This window comes from Carica papaya, chromosome 7 (genome assembly GCF_054855325.1).
Source record: "Carica papaya isolate Zhongbai chromosome 7, ASM5485532v1, whole genome shotgun sequence".
In the NCBI taxonomy this organism is placed as follows: Eukaryota; Viridiplantae; Streptophyta; class Magnoliopsida; order Brassicales; family Caricaceae; genus Carica; species Carica papaya.
In genome coordinates this window covers 12,289,472-12,310,929 of record NC_142315.1, presented here as the reverse complement: position 1 = coordinate 12,310,929, position 21,458 = coordinate 12,289,472, and the positions used below count along the sequence as shown (strand labels likewise).

The 21,458-nt window shown below is 35.2% G+C and overlaps 2 protein-coding genes across 4 annotated transcripts; one reads left to right on the top strand and one right to left on the bottom strand.

Moving 5' to 3' along the window:
* The first annotated feature begins 8,563 nt into the window (after positions 1–8,563).
* Positions 8,564–13,745, top strand: LOC110817715 (F-box/LRR protein). 3 transcript variants are annotated; one of them, XM_022046366.2, is made up of 6 exons: positions 8,565–10,185; positions 11,495–11,928; positions 12,005–12,166; positions 12,730–12,805; positions 13,095–13,250; positions 13,368–13,745. In XM_022046366.2, exons 1-6 carry the CDS (start codon positions 8,779–8,781, stop codon positions 13,497–13,499), a joined length of 2,367 nt encoding a protein of 788 aa, XP_021902058.1. In that variant the 5' UTR covers positions 8,565–8,778; the 3' UTR covers positions 13,500–13,745. The 3 variants fall into 3 exon arrangements, 2 of the variants coding, with proteins under 2 accessions (XP_021902059.1, XP_021902058.1); XR_002540251.2 differs by lacking the exon at positions 13,368–13,745 and having other exon boundaries at positions 8,564–10,185; positions 12,730–12,934; positions 13,095–13,234; XM_022046367.2 differs by lacking the exon at positions 13,368–13,745 and having other exon boundaries at positions 8,564–10,185; positions 12,730–12,895; positions 13,095–13,234.
* A 366-nt stretch (positions 13,746–14,111) lies between these two features.
* Positions 14,112–15,495, bottom strand: LOC110817653 (putative B3 domain-containing protein At1g78640). Its single transcript, XM_022046284.2, has one exon. The coding sequence runs from the start codon at positions 15,106–15,108 to the stop codon at positions 14,314–14,316; it is 795 nt and encodes a 264-aa protein (XP_021901976.2). The 5' UTR covers positions 15,109–15,495; the 3' UTR covers positions 14,112–14,313.
* Between the last annotated feature and the right edge of the window lie 5,963 nt (positions 15,496–21,458).

Sequence of the window (21,458 nt, the reverse complement as noted above, 5' to 3'; positions counted from 1 at the left end):
GCCGTCCCCATACCCGGTCCGGTATGAGCGCCAAAACAATAGACCTCAATACCCCGTCCGTTATGAGGGTGAAGCGGGTCGTCCCCATACCCCGTCCAGTATGAGCGCCAAAACAATAAAGTTTCCATACCCCGTTCGGTATGAGACAACATTCATGGTAGGGTTTCCTATGAACCCGGTCCGTCCACCATCTCCCAGAATATCTAGTGAGGCTGTCATCTTATCCATTTATCAAATCACACATCTTTCCTATTTTTCCTTAGTCTTCGTTACCAACTCAAACATGAATACATAAACAAGTAACGTGCATCAAATAAAGCAAGCATGTCTTAGATTCCCAAAATCAAACAGTTGTGAAGTAAGCAGTGATACATGCATTTAAAATCATAGAATAGATTGACCAAATATCATAATGTATTTAAACTGTAAAATAAATCAAGTAGGAATCGACAGGAAATAATCTCCGATTTCGGACTCCATTAGCAACCTTAATTAATTATACATATCTATTAATTGCACAAAATACAGTATTACCATTTATTCGGACTTTAATTCTATGATAGAAAATAGAATGAGAGGTCCTTACTTGATCTGACGCTGAAAACTAAATTTTCACTACGCCTACGGGCGGTCTTTAGGTTCTTTGAATTTTTTTTCGGGAACTGAAAGGCGCTTACAGTACCTACACATGTCCCAAATAACCCAAAAAATCAGACACAGGGCCTACTCGGGCAATTTCAAATTTCTGGCACAGCGGCTCCGCCGTGCTCCGGCGACAGCACCACCGCAAGCAGCGGAGATCTGCCTCTGGTTGGATATTTTCGACCATCTTCAGCCGAATTCAGCCAAACTTGCATTGGTTCTTGTGAGAAAACACCCTTAGGGCCCTCGGTAGGCTGAAAAAATACGAAAAACTGAAACTTACTAGCGGAGGGGCTCTCCGGTGCGGCGGCTCCTCCGGCTCACATCGTGGTTAGGTGTTTTGCTCTGGTCAACCTCGTTTGGATGTCAGAAATTGCTACGGTACGGCGGCGGATAGCGACGGTCGGCTTCCCGGCGGCTGGGCTGTCTTCTCTGGCGATGGACTCTGGCGGCTAGGGTTAGGGTTTGGGTGCGAATGAGGTTATTTATACCCATCCACTTTTGATCTAAGGCGTCCATTACTTTTAATCTGGACCGTCCGATCGCGATTCAATTTGAACTGTCCGTACGCGATGCAATCTGGGTCGTCCGTGCGCAAGGGAACTGATCTCAACCGTTCGATCGCGCGCACGCAGATCGCCCACGTGGCTCCCTCCCGCGTCAGCATCTCTGCCACCTGGCGCACCCTGGTTGGCCAGGGCTGCTGACCGGGCAGCTGACGCGGCACAATTTTTTTAAATTGCGTTTTGACCATCGGTTTCTGATTTTTTAAAAAAAAATATCCCAGAACCCAAATTTTCACCTTTTTTTCCCAAAATTATTTTCAATTAAATCCCTAAATAATGTTTACCCCTTTTTATTATTATTATTATTATTTTTTTATTAAAATAAATTAAATTAAATTAAATTCTATTAATACTTATTTATATTTATATAGAATAAAATAAAATAAAATAATAATAATAATAATAAATAAGGAAATTGTAACAGCCCCGGAAATTCATAATGGAATGTATATTAAAAATATCAAATGCGGAAGCGAAGTCAAAATTTGAATAACATCCCTTACACTAAAACCAAAACGTGCTCACAAAATATAAAAGATTAAACTACCTAAAGGAGAAACTTGAAAGTAAAAACTACGAATGTGACTATGGAGTCCTTAGGCGTCCCCTTCGTCGTCCTCCTGCGGAAGCAGTTCGGGAACGATGTCCTCTTGATCTGAAATGATTAAATAAGGAATGAGCTACACTAGCCCAGTAAAGACATCACGATATCTCACCGTCACGGAGGTAAAGGTGGGTAGAAAACACAAAAAGACCAATGGAGCATAATTTACAACAAATCCTTTTATCGAAAATAAAACCTTTACCATTTACTTACCTCGGTGAAATTCATAAAACAATATACGAAAGCAATAACATCATCATCATCATGAAAACATATATATGAACTGTATAACATAATACCTATCACACTTTTCGAAATTCAATCGTTACACAACATATTTTCCTAATCCACCAGCCTACTAGTATCCATGGGGATCCATAGGGGTCCCGCTACCCGTTAATCCTTAACACTCGAAATCATATTCCAGGGCCGTCCCCATACCCCGTCCGGTATGGGCGCGAAAACATAGACCTCATTACCCCGTCCGGTATGAGGGTGAAACGGGCCGTCCCCATACCCCGTCCGGTATGGGCGTCAAAACACATAAGATCTCCATACCCCGTCCGGTATGGGAGACCACAATCCCGGTAGGGTTCCCTACGGATCCGGTCCGTCCACCATATCCCAGGATATCTAGTCAGGCTGAACACATTATACAATTTCCATTCACATAATTTTTCATTCTCCTTTTCCCTCAGTCAGCATTATCAATCACATACAAACAAGCAAAACGATAATTTATGCCAAACAGGCAACATACAGCATCAATATCCCGGTCATTCAATCCATAATCAATAAAATAGTAAAATATGCACAAAAAACTATAAAATGAAAACATCGAACCTCATGCTGCATTTAAAACTGTAAAACAGGCCAAATAACAGTTAACCGACAAACACACTAGACTCGGGCTCCATTAGCGACCTTAAGCGATTTCACACATTCGTTGATTCACGAAATACCGTTTTATCATTTATTGGACTTTAAAACCATGATAGAAAATAGGGTGAGGGGTCCTTACTCGTTTCGGGGTCCGAACACGGCTTCACAGTGCGCTTGCAGGCTGTCCCTAATTTTCCCTGAATTTTCCTCGGGGAACTGAAACGCACTACTGGTACCTGCATGTGTTCCAAAAAAATCCCAAATTAGGCCCAGGGCCCCTTTCGGCCCAAATCGCAACTCCGGCACGGCGGCTCCGCCGTGCTCCGGCGACGGCGATTCGCCTCGGGTTGGCTGTTTTCAGCCATTTTCGGCCGAATTCGGCCACACTCGCATCGGTCCCTGCGAGAAAACAACCCTAGGGCCCTCGAGGGGCCAAAAAATACGGGAAAACGGAGCTTACCGGCGGCGGCGCTCTCGGGTGCGGCGGCTCTCCGGTGAGGTTCGTGTTTTGGTGATTCGGCTCCAGTCAACCTGTAGAGAAAAGAGTGGTGATCATGGTGATATAAAAATTGCATCAAACGGAGGCCGGGAAGGGCCTCATCGGAGGCAAAAACCGGGAAGGGCGCGGCGGCGCCGCTGGGCTTTGGTCGTGCATTCCGGCCGTTTGGCCGGGATTTTGGCTTCGATTTGGCCACAGGAGGAATCAGCGTGGAAAAACGAGTCGGGGGTACGAAATTTACCTCGATCGGCAGTCGGAAGTTCCTCCGGTGCGGCGGCGGGTGGCGGCGGCCGGCTTCTGGTTCGTCTTCTCCGACGAGTGGCAGGCGGCTAGGGTTTGTGGTCTGGTGTGGGGGTTCTATTTATAACCCCTTGCCTTTTGATATCAGCCGTCCATTTTGTTTTAATCTGGGCCGTCCGTTTTTGATTAAATTTGGACCGTCCGATCGCACGTTTGATCTGGACCGTCCGATCGCGCCCACGCGGATCGCCAACGTGGCCCTTTTTGGAACGACGTGGTTTTACCACGTGGCAGGTCCCGGTTGGTCGGGACTGCTGACCGGGCCTGCTGACGTGGCTGCCGACGTGTTTTTTTTTTTTTTTTTTTTTTTTTCCTCCTCAGTCCGAGCGCTACAGAAATAGTTTGGTGTTACATAATCAATGCAGGTACGACAGGGACAATCCCTAAGCGATAGTTGTAGCAACCAAAGCAGACACAAGTGATGCAACCCTTGCATTTTAGATTTCTTGTACACCCTTTGTAAACTTTGCGACTTGGTCTTTCTTCATCAGCATCACAGTTTATCCTGAAAACACATATATATACATTACTCAACATAAGATGTAGTGAATTTCCACATGAATATATACATATATATCCAAAATGATGATAAAGATTTACCTCTCATAAGGCCAGTTAGGGCACATCCACATTTTATTAGCTAAAGCATCATGGTAGCGCCTGTATTCCTCAGTAGTGCAGATGCGAAAACGACGATTCTTTTTACACCTTGTACAGGTAATAAACTCATCTTGGTGGAGCTGCTACTTTCCACGGGCAAGCATTGATTTGTTGTTTAAGTTTGTAGCATGCTTGTAGTATACCAATAGCCCAGACTTGCATAACTGCACTTTTTTCCCATTAATCATCACCCATATGTGACTCTTCTAGTTCCTTCTCCCTTCTCTATCCGCATGCTTCTCAAACTCATATGGTGAAATCATCACTAGTACACACTTATTTGTTAGTCCAATAAAGTCATATATGTGTGTATATATATGTAAAAAAAGGTATTAGACAAAGACTTACATTTTTGTGGGTAGCAGGAAGGACATTCACATGAGACTAAGAAGGTTCCATCAAAATAAATGTTTAGTGTGCCAATCAAGTCACCGAGTTTTCTCTTTGTGTAACCACATAAAACTTCAATGTGGTCAGCTTCCCTCTTGTATCCCTTAATGTTCTTCAATATTTCTTCACGCAACATCCTTTAACCACCAATCGGCACGCGTTCAAGTACAACCTTAGGTACACGCTCAGGTGCATGCTCAGGAGCCCTTGATGATAATAATGATGCTCTTGGTTTTCTCTTTGATCTCTTTTTCTTTATAACTGTAATTAATTGTATATGCATATACATACATACACCAAATATATAGTTATATCAGACATTATATCTATGTATCCGGTAGACATGCATACATACATGCACATATCTTTTTATGTGTGTATGGCCTAGTGTAAATAGGCTTTTATTAAACAGATCTGAATTGACCGCATTAGTGATTTCTCTCTTGATATGGATATGTATTAAGTAATCATTAAAGCATAGTTTAAATAACTACATTGAATAACATATGTATGTGTATATTTTTGTCTAAAAACATAGATTATTATGATGATGATAGTTCATTAATATACATATACTATATTATCTACATATATACACCACTATATAAAACAACCTTATTTATGTTGGCTATAATTATAATAGATTAAATAAAATATCTTGGGAGTATATGTATGTAAAAGAGAGATCTATATATAGATTTTTCTCATTCTTATCCATCGAAGCAAATCTATGAGGATAGATAGAAGTTATGTAGCAATTTATAGAAACTTATAAACGATTTGTAAAGATTCCAATATATATATATATGTAAGTAATCAATTGAGTAAATACTAATCTTTGTATAATACAAATGTGTTTGAGAATTCTAATATACACACACACATACACATATATATAGATGAATCAAAACAAAGAAAAAGTCAATTTGTGCTAACCAACTAAATAAGAACATAATTTAAAAATCATTGGAAACTCGATTTTCATATCCATATCTAACACGTGAATGAACTATAATAATTAATTTCTCTTATAACAGAAAAAATGAAATAAATAAATCAAAATTAAGAATCTTGAAATAAATCTTTTGAATTAATGAACTCTAAGGTTTGCTATATAAAAGTTGTAATACAAGTTCAACTATATATAAAAAAAACATAAATGTTTATATAATTTAATAAATCAATCATAGATTCAATAGAATTTAAGCTCACCATGAAAGAAATTAAAAATTAAGTATTTTCTTCCATACTCATTCCAAATCCAATTATCCCCAATTTTGAAATAAATTTTTTTAAGACATAAAAATTAGGTATTCATATGATTGTTTTAAAGAGGCATAATTAATCTATCGATTTATAGATAAGTTATAGCTATATATAAAAAATATAAATATTTATATAGCGTGATAAATACAGTCGACATCTATAAATTCTATAGAATCTAAATTCACTATGAAAAAAATTAAATATTAAAAGTGTTTTCTTTCATATTCAATCCAAATTTAATTATCCCTAATTTTAAAATAAATTTTTTAAGACACAAAAATTTGATACTCATATGATTGTTATAAAGAGGCATAACTAATCTGTCGGTCTATAGATAAGTTATAACTATATATAAAAATATAAATATTTACTTAGCGTGACAAACACAATCAACATCTATAGATCCAATAGAATAGAAATTCATGATGAAAAATTAAAATTAAAAATGTTTTCTCCCATACTCAATCCAAATCCAATTATGCCCTATTTGAAATAATTTTTTAAAAGAAACAAAAATTAGGTATTCCTATAACTGTTATAAAGAGTTGTAACTAATCTATTGGTTTATAATCTTCACATAATATAGACAAAAAATCTTCGTACAATACAATGTAGAGAAGAAAAAAGGAATTACAAGGGAAAAAAACTTTACCATGTGCCATTTTTTACTGGTCAAGTTTGGTCTTGGAGATCTTTCGTTCAGTTTTTTTCTTGCTCGCTTGATTCTTATTGAAGCTCTTGTTCACTTGATTCTTATTGTGTTTCATATTTTTTTTCTTCCAATGCTAGGTTTATGAAATTTAGTTTTTCACAAATCTCACTTTATAGATTGAAAAACAACTGAAAGCTTTTAAAGAGGATTATAGCTCGATTCATATTTATGAATAAATCTTTATTAGTCTGAGTAAGTATATCTTCTCAAAATAGAGATAGAGCAATATTTATTTACTTGCTTAATATAAAATCCAAGTCTAAATTAGGAATTACAAAAAATAAATGTGTTATACGTGGTTAAATGTTATTCGCTAAAATAATTGACCACCTAACATTTTATTGAACAAAATACATGAATACAAGGAAGGTAAGGATTTGTTTTTCTTTAAATGTAAAGTTTGCATCTATCCATGGACAAGTTCATAAAAATAATACAGCTATGAATATGTTATCAAAGAGTAGAAGTGGTCCTTCTGTCACTAGTTAAAAGGAAAAGAATAATTAAACTATCATATACACACATGTATAACATTAACACATACAATATAGGTAACAAGTTTTCTGATTTTCTATTAATTAATTTAAACTTATAAAAAAAAACCCTTATAAACTCATTTTAGTATTTAAAAAATTGACCTTTAGTGACGTTTTGTGCTGTAAAAATATTTTTGACAAACATCAAACCAATGCAACATCGTAGCTAATAAAAGTATCGACAAAAACTATACATGACTTTTTCATCTGCCATTAGTTTTAAATTTAACTCATAAAAAAGTACGTAATTGTAACTTATTATTTAACATGGCATAAGAGTTTCAAATTTTGGGTTTGAACTTCATCTTCTTTTTTTCTTGAATAGTTCTTCAATTTATATATATCTTTGTACTTTTGTCACTTACAATTGTAGTCCATAATTAGTTACATTGCATGTAAAATGTTTCTTGCATTTGACAAAACACAAAATTCATAATGGTAACTTAAGTTCTACCTTATTGAAACAACCAAAATCGTACACAATTCTTTTATCATTCACAAAGGTCTCACTTGTTTAGTCCTTGCAGCAATATTGTTTTGGTAGTTGTGTCCTTTACAACATAATAAAAAAGAAAATATTCAACAAAAACTTTATAAGAGATACATTTGAAATATGAAAATAATTTTTTTTTTCAAATAATAGATTGGATCAATTACCAAAAAACTTAAGCTGATAGAAAAAACTCAATCAATTATTTATAGTTTAATAGATATTCTCAAAAATAAGTTCGATGCATTAGTTTACCTAGAAGCGTAAATTAAAGATAAACTCTTAAATTTTATGTGAGATTAATATTTACTAAAAATAAGGTGTCATGATTTAAATATTATATTTCTAATTTTAGTACCATTTAAATAATATATTAAATTAATTATACCAAAAGTTTAAGCTAATATGAAGCAATACAATCAATTGTTTATTTATACTTTATCAGTATGACTAACGTATTTGGTATGGATAATAAAGTTGCCAACATTAGTAAGTAGATGATAGGAAACGATAAAGTTTCCTAGAGAGTCATGTGCATCAACTATGCAGTATGACTTTGTTTTCGAGATAATTGTTAAGGTAACCTTGGTATTGAGAATGGTTTATAAATATTAGAAATAAGAGCCTCTATTCGAGCGTGGCTACTAAAAGCAGTGAGTATAATTTAGTGAAATGGAAGAGATTTCATAGCCATAGTTTCGTTATGTATCGATATAAATATTGTTTTAACTTGTTTATTATTATTTATTGTTCATTACCGTTACACTTACGATGGTGATGTGTGCTATTGTAATCCATACATTTAATAGTTCAAGAAATCTTATTCCTTTTATTATTATTATTATTTATTATGTCATCTATTATTTTTTTACTGACCTCTTCTAAAACACATCAATTAACAAAATCTGGTCCAACCAGAGAATCACGTGGCTAATTGCAATTGAGAAAAGATATTATCCCCACAATTAAGTGTCTTATAAATGTAGGAAAAAATTGTTATCAATAATTTTATTTTGGTAGGTGATTTGGGCCACAGTTTGTGTTTGGCGGGAAAATGGAACGACTTCCAACAAGTGTACACCAGAAGCTTCTCGCCAATAGAACCACTCAGCCATGCCGTAAACCCTAACACTCGCTAATTCCAGAATCCAAATACATCTGCATCAAATACCTTGCATCAGTTTTCTTTCTTCATCTTCGGTTTCCCGCTATTTCCTTCTATCTGCAGCCAATGACTGTGCTTAGGTCCCGCCAAGTAACTTCAACCATCCAACAACCCAAACCCAAAACCCCTCAAACATCCATCATCATTGAACCCGCCACTCCCGTTCAGACTCGAGAACCTGCTACCCAACAATCAACGCCCATTGCGGGTCCCAATGACGAATCTGTCGGTCTCGGATCTAATTCAGTCTCCCTTTCCGCTTCTGGTCCTTTTCGTAGGCGAAGCATCCGTCTCGCTTCCAAATCGGTCATCGGCGACTGTTCCAATGAACCAGATGTCTCTGAAAAGAATGACTCTAGGGTATCGGATCATGAATCAGTGAAAGGGAACAGGGTTGATGGTTTAATTGAAGAGGGGTTTAGGGTTCTAAGTGACAAGGGGACTAGCAGGAAGAGAGAGAAGAAAGTAGATGATAATTCCTCGCGTTTTGAGAGTGAAACAAAACAAGGAAACTTGATTTTACGGTCAGGAAAGAGGATTGTTAAAAGGAGAGTGGAAAATGCAAGTGATTGTAAGACAGTTTGTGAGGATGAAAAGGAAACCGGACACGAGGGAAATGGAGAATCATTGAAGGGCAGTTTAGCAGTAAATGGAAACTTGGATTTCGAATCTGAAGCTAAGAATTCTGTTAGTTATGTGAAAGAGATGCGGGAAAAAAAGGAAGGGAAGAGGATTTTGAGAGAGGTGAACAGAGAGGGTTCCGTGAACGGGAAATTGGAGAAGAGAAAAACTGTTAACGAGCAGAATGGGGACAATGGTAGGAGGTATAGCAGAGAAGAGAAAAAGAAGGGGAAAATGGTAGAACATTCTTCGCCATCAAACTGTGATGAGCAAATACAAGAAGACTATTTGTTTTCTGTAGCAGAAGAACTGGAGCACAAGTCCCGAATGGAACAGTTTCGCGATATTGCTAGGGAGAATGCTTCTCGGTTTGCTCATTACAATCCCCAGGATGACGAAACTGAAGCACCAGGCTTAGAGGTGGTTGCGGAAATCGAAGATTGGCCAGGTCCCTTCTCTACTGCCATGAAAATAATCAGGGATCGTTCTGATAAATCGAAAATTCAACAGGGTAGTTCCTCTTCAGTTGAGACGAAATCGGCGCCGGTAATATGGGTGCCTAAAAGGAGTAAAGCTGGTGATCGTTCAAAATTATTGGTTCCCTCGCTTAAGGAACTGTGCATGAAAATACTTATCAAGAATGCGGATGCAATCACTTCACTTGAATATATCCCGGATGCTATGAGGCACAAGCTCAGTCAGTTGCTTTGTGATTCTAGAAGAATGAATGCACATTTTCTTGATCTTCTTGTACGTGGTTCCCCATCAGAGATTAGGTTACGAGATTGTTCATGGTTAACAGAGGAACAATTCACTAAATGTTTTGAGGGCTGTGATACCAGTAGTTTGACGGTATGTGTTTTTGAACTAGGCAATCCTTAGTTTAACTTGAATTCCACTAATCTTATATACTCCTTTTGCTTGTGATCACTGGTACAATCAAATGAATCTAAAATAATGACGGTCTGATTTAGACATAAAGTGTTTAGCTGATAAACGTAACTAGACGATTCTTTATTCTTCCTAAAAGAAATTCTTGTGTCATCTGAGCTTTGATTTTTTATGAACTTAGTGGAGACTAAGCAGTTCTGGATTATCTTTTTAACTCATGATGGCTTGCAATGCCTTGCCTATACTTGTCAAAATTATCCAGGATAATCTTTTAGAAAAATTTAATATTGGTGAAATTATTGGTATATTCGTCTTAAAAATTATAAAATTGTGACTTGTGTTTTCTCTGTGCCTGGATTATCTTGTGTTAAGCTGCCACTGCTGTTTAGGGTAACGTGGAACTGATAAATTTGCACATGGACTTACCAGTTTCCTTCCTTTATAGTCTCTCCCTCCATCATAATGTCCTTATCTCACTTCATGTCTCACTCTGATGGCTGCAATTTCTATTTTTTTTCAAGACCTTAATGATTGAGAAAATCTTGATATGATGCCTTTTGTCACCTCTTCGCTTAACCTTCTTGAACCTGACCATTTTACTGCCGTGGCCTTTGCTAGTTTTTCTTTTGGAATGTGAAACTCCCCATAAGGTTACCGATTTCATTTAGACTGTTGCAAACCAGGTTAACCATGTGATCATGCATTATCTTTGAATATTTGTGATAACTTTTTTAAAATGTGTCCACACTCAGTTGTTCCTTCATTGCAATATAGCTTGGGAGTCTTAGCCCCCGCGTCTTTTTCCTTAGAAGCCTTCAATACCTCTTCTCTCTGCGGGTTTAATAGGAACAGAGAACAATAATATGTTACTGAAGGGGGCTATTTTTATGGTTTGTAGCCATTTGGCAGGAAAGAATGCCAGAATTTTAAAGGTGGTTTTCAATCTCCCAACTTGCTTTAGGACAGATTGACTTAGTCCTTCACTGTGTTTAAGGTCTATGATTTATCTTGCAATATCTCTTATATCTTTAGCTGTTTACTAAAGCTATTGGGCAGCTAACTTGTTCTTAGGTCTGTTTTTGCTTTCTGCTTGGCTGTCGTATGAGGATATCTTACACTCCTACTATGTACTATCTATTTCTTTCATTCTAACATATTCTTCTTTTATACAAAAATAAAAAATCTTTTATATGGAGTATGGACTATTTGCTGATTTGTCCACTATATCTTTTTATTCTGGGTAATCTAACTCTAATGTTTGTGAAATCAGGTTCTGCAACTTGATCAGTGTGGACGTTGCTTGCCAGATTATGTCTTACGTTCTACCTTAGGCAGGTCATCAAATTACTTGCCTGCACTAACTACTTTATCCTTAAGTGCAGCATGCCGGCTTTCGGATGTTGGGTTACGGATACTTGTTTCTTCTACTCCTGCTCTAAGATCTATAAATCTCAGCCAATGCTCCCTTCTAACGCCAGCTGGGTTTGACATTTTAGCTGGCTCATTGGGATCAGTTCTGAGGGAACTTTATATTAATGATTGCCAAAGCATTGACGCCATGCTTATTTTGCCGGCTCTGAAGAGGCTAGAACACTTGGAAGTGTTGTCTCTAGTTGGAATGCTAAGTGTCAATGATATTTTTCTTAGGCAACTTATCATTGCACGGGGTCGTAATATGAAAGAACTGATTTTGGGTGACTGTGTGTAAGTTTCTGAAAATTTCTTTGGTCTTGAATCACATTTGGCAATTTTGATGTTTGACATTTAAATTCTGATGCAGGAAATTAACTGATTTATCTGTGAAAATCATCGCTGAAAGTTGTCCTCGCTTATGTGCACTTGATCTTGTTAATTTATGCAAACTGACAGATTGCGCTTTGGGTTATCTTGCGAATAGTTGTCAAGCACTGCAAACGTTAAAACTCAGCCGCAATTCTTTCAGGTTTTTACCAACTCCTATATGCCAGTTGAATTTAAATATTGATTCTTTTAATCTTTTTTTTTAAAATCATTTTTTTAAAATAAAACTTAACTATTGATTATTTTATTGTCCACTTATACGTGGTATTCCTTATATTTTGCTTCGTGCTTCACATGTTTATATGTAGTTCTGCAATATTCTTATGAGATTTCCACTTTTTCTCATCAGCATATTTATATTTGGATCATAAGAAAATTCATATTTTTCTATCTTATACTTGCGTTGGAAGCTTATGTTGCTATCAGCAGTCACGATCTGAGTTGAATCCATATACTCCATACGTGTTTGCTTATGTTTGTATTTATGTGTTTGGATTTATGAACTTGATGTTGCTATGGGTATTTAATTTGTGAAGGGATGAGTGTGCTTATGTTTGTCTTGTGTGCCACTATGTTTGTATATGCTACTTGCATTCAGTTCAGAAACTCTTTTTATTTGCTTTTGTTTGTATTTTCTGCATGCTCAGTTGCTTGCTGTATGTAGTATAAAACTGAATTGCATTCTTTCTTATTTCTGTGTGGCAGTGATGATGCTGTGGCAGCATATCTGGAGACCTCTGGGCAGTTTCTAAAAGAATTGTCTCTAAATAATGTCAAGAAGGTCCTTTCATTGATCAATCTCCCTCATAAATTCTTGATGCCTATTTAGGACTCCTTTCAAAAGTCTCCTCTGGATTTCAAGAAGAAATAAGTTACTTTCACTATCTGACATGAAATTCCTGCATCCTCAGTTCTCTCTCTCTCTCTCTCTCTCTCTCTCTCTCTCTCCTCTCTATCAGTTGCCAATCCATGGGCAACCATTAGTTTAGTTTTTTATTTTCAATATTACCTGTTCTGATGGGTTCTTGAAAACTGGCTTATTTAACTACTGCATCTTCGTCTTTGTTCAGGTTGGCCAGAGCACTGCCTTTTCTCTTGCTAGATCTTTAAGGGACCTGCATAGCCTAGATCTTTCTTGGTGCCGGAATTTGACAAATGAGGCTGTGGGTTTGATTGTTGATAGCTGTTTATCTTTGAGGTTGCTTAAGCTCTTTGGATGCACTCAGGTAATGCCTTGTTAGAATCATTTGATATTTCAAGGGGACCCCTCTGCAGACTCTTGGTTACAAGGAAACAATATTATGTCTTTAATGTTATGCAGCCTATATTCTTTTTGTTTGCAGATTACAGATGTATTGGTGAATGGCCACTCAAATCCAGATGTCCAGATCATTGGTTTGAAGATGTCTCCAGTCCTGGAACATCTCAAGTTACCTGATTCTCAGGAAGCGCCCTTGTACTATTCTTCCCTTTGATAAGATCTGTACAGGGATTACTGAGTTATGGACATTAAAATCTAGTTACCTTGTTAAGTAGGAAAATTGTGGAGTGCTGCCATTTTTACAGGAAATGTCACTGATTCAGAATGCTTATTCTAGATGCACTCTGCCTGATATTTACATTAGTTGCACAACGTTAAACTGTAGATTCTAGATTGTATCCATTACAAATTCTGATTTTGGGTACTCAATTAATTTTAATTTTAAAATTATTTGGCTAAATTGATTATTATTTCCTGTTAATTTTGTGATAAAAAATTCTATTAAAATTGAGGTATAGAATTAAATATTTAATTAAAATTAAACATGTAGAATTAATTAAAAGAGTATAATTAAAGAAATTGAAACCAAAAAGTAAAAGGATTATAAGAAAGCAAATAATTATAAAAACCAATTATAATATTGATGTTAAATAAGAAAATAACTATTAAAAGAAAAAAAAAATTTAGAATTTATATGAGTTGTTTTTTAATTTACTGAATTTATATAATTTTGTACCTTTTTAGTTAGAAACATACAAATAAAATTTCGGAATTTTTTAATTATTTCTAAATATAAAACATTTTACTGCATAAAGAGAGAAATAGATTGAACTCATGGGCAATCAATCCAATTGAACAGAAGCAAGGAACCGCAGAGGCCCATTACAATGTCTATGAAATCTAAATCTAAATCTGTTCTCATTAACTCCTATTCATCATCAATCTTACTAAATTCATACATACACATATTCCTACATACATACATACGCATATATATATATATATGCATGTATTAAACAACCTGCTGTTCATGAAGGCGGAGCACGATTCAGAACGTGGAAGATGAATCTCGAAGTATAATTATCCCAGTAAAGTCCAATCTCATCTCCTTCCCGCAGCTCCCTTCTCCTGACAAAATCTTTGCCCCATTTACCAATGAAAATATAGCTCTTTGACGATACCCAATGCTTGAATACCAGTTCATGTTCAGTCATGGTGTCTTGATCCAACACATTGACTTTGGCACCCTCCGTGCTCTCCACCTTCGTTACTATCTCTTCGCTCAACAATGGCAACACGTGGTTCTTGATCAGGCTTGTCTTCACCAACAGTCTACACAGGTCGCCCAGATCACTACGAGTGAGATTCTTCTTTATCTTCCATGGATCGGTGTAAAGACTCAGTTTGGTGCAGACCCCTTTCTCTGTTTCTTTCTTTTCCTCCTCTATGGTGTAATGTTTCATGGCTGAAATCTTGGAAAGTATCTTGGAGAAATCATACTGTGGGCAAGATTTTTTGGACGAGTCTTCTTGAACGGAGTCTTTGATTATCGAAGACCAAGATTCATCGAACAGAACCAGTGTTGTTGAAATCTTCAGGTCCGATGATGAGACTGACTGGTTCTGTTTTGTTGATGATGGGTTTTCACTTCCTTTCTGTTTCTTGGTGTCACGATGAAAATCACTCAGAAAATCCAACTCTGCGGAAACACAACTCCCATCTCCTTGCTCCGAGTTACTGCCGCTAATGGCATCAGGAGATGGCTTTCGTTTGACGGCAAGTGGAGGAGAAGATTGTGGTTGACGATCTTTGTACGGCGACATCAGGAGTTCCTTGGTTCAGGGTTTTTATAGGGTTTAGAGAATGAGGAGATGAGAAAGGTTTTTGTGGGTATATGGGGTGGAAAGAATGAGGAGATGAGAAAGGGTTTTGTGGGTATATGGACTGGAAACAATGGGGAGATAAGAAAGGTTTTTGTGGGTTTATAGAGAAGAAAGAAGACTGAGAGACGTTATAAGAATAAGAAGAAGAAGAAGAAGAAGAAGAGAGGATGAAGCAATTTATATAGGAACAGGGGAATGGGAGTTGTATTAGAATTCGGAAAATCTCATTACAAGTTTTCCTGATTGGATGAGTTTCTTGTTTTTCATTCTTTTAACGCAAGAAAATAATTTTTCTTGATTTTAAGGATGTAAGGTTGGAGGGTTTAAGCAGAAAACAAATAAGCAGCTTCTGGGTATTTAAGGTCCATAATGGCTACCGTTGCAGTTTCCCTCTTAGGAGATATTTTCCAAGGCGGGGGAAGAAGAAAGTAAATTCTCCAACAAAAACGGTGTCGTTGAAGGAGCGGGCTTCGGGTTTGGAGAGGATTTGGGCTAATTAAAAAGGCAGATTTTCTAGGGTTTTGGGTTTGATTTTTATTTCTAAGCCGAATCAAATTCAAAATTTGCCTTAAAAAAAATTCAACAATTAAAAAAGAAAATATTATTTGTAAATTAAAAAATAATTCCATAATTCTTTTTTTTTTTAAATCATTTTTAATATATTTATACTCAGTTTTTAACATTTTCAAATTTTCTTTAAATTCTCTAAATAGTTTTTCTTTTTTGTTTTTATATAAAAATAAAAAATAAATATATTAAATATTGAAAAGAGTAAAACTTCCATATGACAAGAGAAGCCATGCTTTGTCTGTGAAATTTACAAGTCAATTGTACACAACATAATTGTTGTTAAATGATATATAGATATTGATTGTAACATAATAAAATATAATTTTTAAAAGAAAATATACAAAAACAGTAATTTTAATTTAAACCTATGAATTTCTGTAAAAAAAAAATACATATATATTAATTATTGAGTTAAATAGTTGATAAAATTAATCTTTTTTATTTTTCTTTTTTTACAAATAAGTAATTAAATTTATTTTTTTTAAAAAAAAACATAAATAAAAATTAAAATACTATATAATTTATCAGTTGTTAATTAACTGAATGATTTAATATATTCATTTATTTATAAAAAAATTATATTCAACTCCAGTTGTGCTCTCGATTTATATTTTATTATAATCAATACTTCTGTATTATTTAATAAATAAAATATTATATATTTTAAACATACAACTATCATTTCAACTATATACTTTTTAGAATTAGAGTTGAGTAACACACAGTTTTTAAATTGTTGAAATCACCTTCCTCAAACTTTTGTAATTTTAGTTTTTTCTGCTTCATTTTTTTATTTTTGTCTTTAGAATTTCAACAATTATAAATCTCTTTCAATTTTTTATTTCTCAAATTTTCTTTTTCTTTTTTTATTTTGTCATTTCTTTTTTTTTTATTTTTTTTTATTTTTCTATTTTCAGAATAAAATATGACTGTTTTGAAATATTTATTTTTTAAAAAAAAATGATTGTTTTCAAATATTTATTTCATATTTTGTCAATTCTTTGTATATTTTATTCTCAAATTATTTTCATTTTTCTTATTTAATAGAATATTTTCGAGATAATAATATAGTTAGTTATTTATTTTTTATCAATTTTTTTTTCTTTATTTAGTTTCTTAGTCGCTTTTAGAACAATAGTACATTATTGTAGTTACTTTCTTATTTGTGAATAATAGAATTAGTAATAAAAATAAATTGCTATTAATTTAGTTAATCAGTCAAAATAACTTTTTTGAACTATTTTTTAAAACATTAATATATAATTTAATTATTTTAACTTTTTGCTGGGGATATAATTATTATGAGCAAGATCCAATTATTCGTGTAATACATTAAATGTATTTTTATTATCATATTTATTATTTTATTATTTAATTTATATGATAAATTTTTTTATTAAATTTAAAAATTTTACATCAAGGTGAAGATCTTGATAATAAGAGTAAAGTTTTTTATAATTTAATATAAAATATTCTTAGTCGTTCGATCATCAAAATAGGATATTAATGACTCAATAATACCAATATATATGTAATAATCTCTATAAGATAAAAATTAGTTGATCTTATTAACTAAATCATATATATAGATGGTGTATATGGAGACCTGATTATTGGAATGACTGAACTGAGAATTGTTAATGGTTAATATTACTTAAATTGTCAATATAATATTCTCTTAAAATAATGAAATGTAAGATTTTTCTTTGACATGAGACCATCATAGTAATTAATAAGTCATTTATCATATTTTGATTTTAAACACTTATAATAATAAAACTATAGTTAAAAGGATATTAAACGTGATTAAATACTTGTAAAATTAGTGATTGATCAAAACGGAATCTATCAACTTTAGTGATAAATTTAAACTTTATGTTTCGTTTATTATAATGACTATATTAGGACATTGATCAAGACAATTAAATGAAAGAAAAAAAAGTTTCTTATATCATTTACTAATCAATTATATTTGATATGAAACATAATTGGTTACCTATTTGGATTTAACAATTAAACCATATCCTATGGTTAACCAAAGCATAGTTGGTTAAGGAGTGTTGGTAAATACTAATCTAGATTAGTAAATTAGTTTGACCAATTTGCTACTACTTTAGTATTAAACCTATGAGATTGCATACTAATAATAAAAGGCAACATTTATACCAGAGACCCAGCGGTTTGTATGGTCAGACATTTGAAATCTATATTGACCACAAAAGTTTAAAATATATATTTTCGCAAAAAGAATTGAACATAAGATAGAGATGTTGGATGGACCTCTTCAAGAACTACAACTGCAAGATCATCTACCGCCCCAGTAGAGCTAATATAGTCGCAGATACTCTGAGTCAGAAGGAGTATGCTTTGTTGGCCCAAACCATGGCTTTCAGTTAGAAATTAATTAATGCTATGCAGGTACTCCATCTTAACCACCATGGCAATGGTGCTTATCACACCCAGATTTAAGCTTTGCTTGATCTTTTCATGAAGATTTAGGAAGCTCAATCCACCGACCCAGAAATCACCAAAAATTTGAGTAAGTTTACTTCTGACGAGTTTCCTGATTTTAGGCTCACAGATGATGGATTGTGCAGATTTCGAGATCGTATTTAGGTCCCTGTCGTTGTGAGAATGGATGTTCTCAAGGTTTTCCATGCCTCCAAACTATCCATCCACTCTGAGAGTACTAAGATGTATCGGGACTTGAACCATTAATATTGATAGCTGGGAATAAAGAAGGACATTGTCGACTATGTCTCTTGATGCCTTTCTTACTAACGAGTTAAGATAGAATACTAGAGACCCAACAGTTTATTGTAAGGCCTCCTTATTCCGGAATGGAAGTGGGAGCATGTGACTATGGACTTTGTCACCAGTATACCTAGGACTTGCTATAATCGTAATGCAATATGGGTCATTATTGAGAGATTGACCAAAATCACCCATTTTCTACCAATCAGAACTATAGATTCCACTAGCAGATTAGCCCACTTGTAAATCAATGAGATTGTTCGGCTCTACGACATCCCTTCATCCATTATGTTAGACCAAGATGCTTTGTTCACCTCCTATTTCTGGGATAGCTTTCAAGAAGCACTTGGTTTGGGATTGTACTTCAGCACTGGCTATCATTCATAAATTGATAACTGATCTTAACGTACTATCTAGATAATTAAAGACATGTTGCACACTTGTGTCCTCGACTTTGGTGATAACTAGTATAAGTATCTTCCTCTATATGAATTTGTTTATTATAACAGTTATCATTTCAGTATCAGCATGAATCTGTATGAAGCCTTGTAGGGTAGGCCTTGCTATTCTCCCTTTTGTTGGAAGAAAATCGGGAACCCACGTCATTTGGAACCTAATTTCATCTAAGAGACTATCAAAAAAGTTGCTATCATTCGAAGGAACTTAGCCACCGTCTAGAGTCACCAGAAAAGCTATACTAACAACCACAGAAGTCACTTGAAATTTGTAGTTGGTGATCAAGTCTTCCTTAAAATCTTCCCTTAGAAGGGAAAAATGCGGTTCGGGAAGAAATGAAAGCTGACCTCACCCCCTCTCCCCTCCCCCCTTTATGTGAGACATTTTCATATCGTGGAACGTGTTGGACTCGTGGCATATCGCCTTACTCTACCCCAAGAGCTTGCGGGTCTATATAATGTTTTCCATGTCTCCATGCTCAAAAGAGACCACCTTAACCCTTCTCACATCATTCCTCATCAAGAGATTCAGGTTCAAGCTGATATGACATACGAGGAGTTCCTTGCGAAAATCTTTGATTGGACTAACAAGGTTTTGTCTAATAAGAGGATTCCTATGGTGAAGGTGCAGTGGCAACACTACACTCTGGAAGAGGCGACGTGGGAATTGGAGAGCGAGATGCAAGAGAAGTTCTCATACATATTCATGATAAATTTAGGGGACCAAACTTTCTAAGATAGGGGAAATAGAACACCCCAAAAACCTTAGTGTTTAATTTATAAAGTGAACTCCTATTTATTCGGGCCCTAAGACCGTTTAAACTCTTTAATATTTCATATTTTAAATTTTCATATGGAAATCGCATTCCGTATTTATTTAGTTTAATGATTATTGAAATTATTTATTTTAATTATCTTGTAGGCAATTTTATTTTTTTGGAAATTAATAAAATAATTTTGACGAAAAAATGAAGAAAAGACGAAAAATTCTGCGGGAAAAATCCTGCCTGAATGGGCTTCACTGCCACACGCGGGTGCGTGCGCGTAGCTAGGACGAGACGTGCACACTATGCTCACCTCCCGTTTGCATGAGGCGTGAGGCGCAGTCTATGCGTGTGATGTCCGTTATGTAGGCCTACGTCCGGTAGGCCTGTGCGCAGCAAGCTGGGGCTGCTTGCGCTGCCACGGGCTATGCATGCTTCCGTCTAACGTCATGCTTTGCCAATTGGGCACCTTGTGTGAACGTTGTTCATGCGATAGGCCTATGCGTAGGAGGCTTGTGCGTGGTAGGCCTGCGCATAGTAGGCTTGCACTCAGTAGGCCTCCGTGCGTGGTGGGCTAGTCTTAAGGTGTGTGGCAAGCTGGGTCTGTGTGCGCTACCTTGGGTAATGCGCGTCTCCCCCTTGGGCACCGAGCACCACCGCCGATTGGGCGGTGTGCCACCACTGACTTGGGCGATGTGTTGCTGTTGCTTGGGCGATGTGCCGCTGTCGTTTGGGTGGCATGCCTTCAGTTTTTGCATAACTGTCACATCACGTCATCCATCCGTCAATTATATCTATTAGTTATATCTGTCAGTCGTCACATCTCACATTTTTCATTACCTTTCTCTCTCCTCACCCGATTTTGCCACTTTGCGCAAACCCAACGGTCTTCTTTTTTTATAAATAGGGACTCTCTTTCACTATTTCCTCATCACTTCCATTCTCATTCTTCTATCTTGCAAGAACTTTAGAGAGAGAATGAGTGATCTAGGGAGAATGGGAGAGGAAGAGAAGAAAAAAAGGCGTAAGAAACATCAAAATTTCGGTAAAAACTTTAATATTTAGTTTTAAACATCCTAAGGAGTATTTATAGAATAAAATTAATAAGGTTTAAATTAATGATTGCATGATTAAATTTTATGCCTAAATGAAGTAATTTTACGTGTTAATGCATGTCTTATGATCATATATGAACTTATTAATTTATATGTGCAATTTAAATGATTTAATGCTTGAAATAAATATTGATATATGATGCAATTAACGGTGAAAAAATGATTAAGCATGAAATGATGTATAGACATGAGAAATATGTATTAGTATTGACATGCATAGTTTATAAAATGTTTTGTTAGGCTTTTTCTTTCTGAGGAGTTTCTGTTTCTCCCCCCATCTGATTTGAAAAGACGTGAGAGAATCACTCTCTATGAATGAGGCGTATCCTTTAATGAGAGTGGTAACACGATATGATTGTAGGGGTGTCACTTTTGGCGAAGAATGGCCGTTGTCATAGTTAACATGTAGGACTATTGTGGCTGGCACAGCCGTGGTTATAAATCGTGTCATAGTTTGACAAGCCGTAAATGTAAAGGCTCAAAATCTTGAAAAAAAGAATTTATATTATAATGGTGGAAGCAAATAATAATTAGGAGTTTACATTTATTATACAGTTAATTAGGATGCTCAATAGGGCTACGGGAATGTCCATTTTACAGTAGTTCTTGGTAATGGAATAAATGGTTGAAAG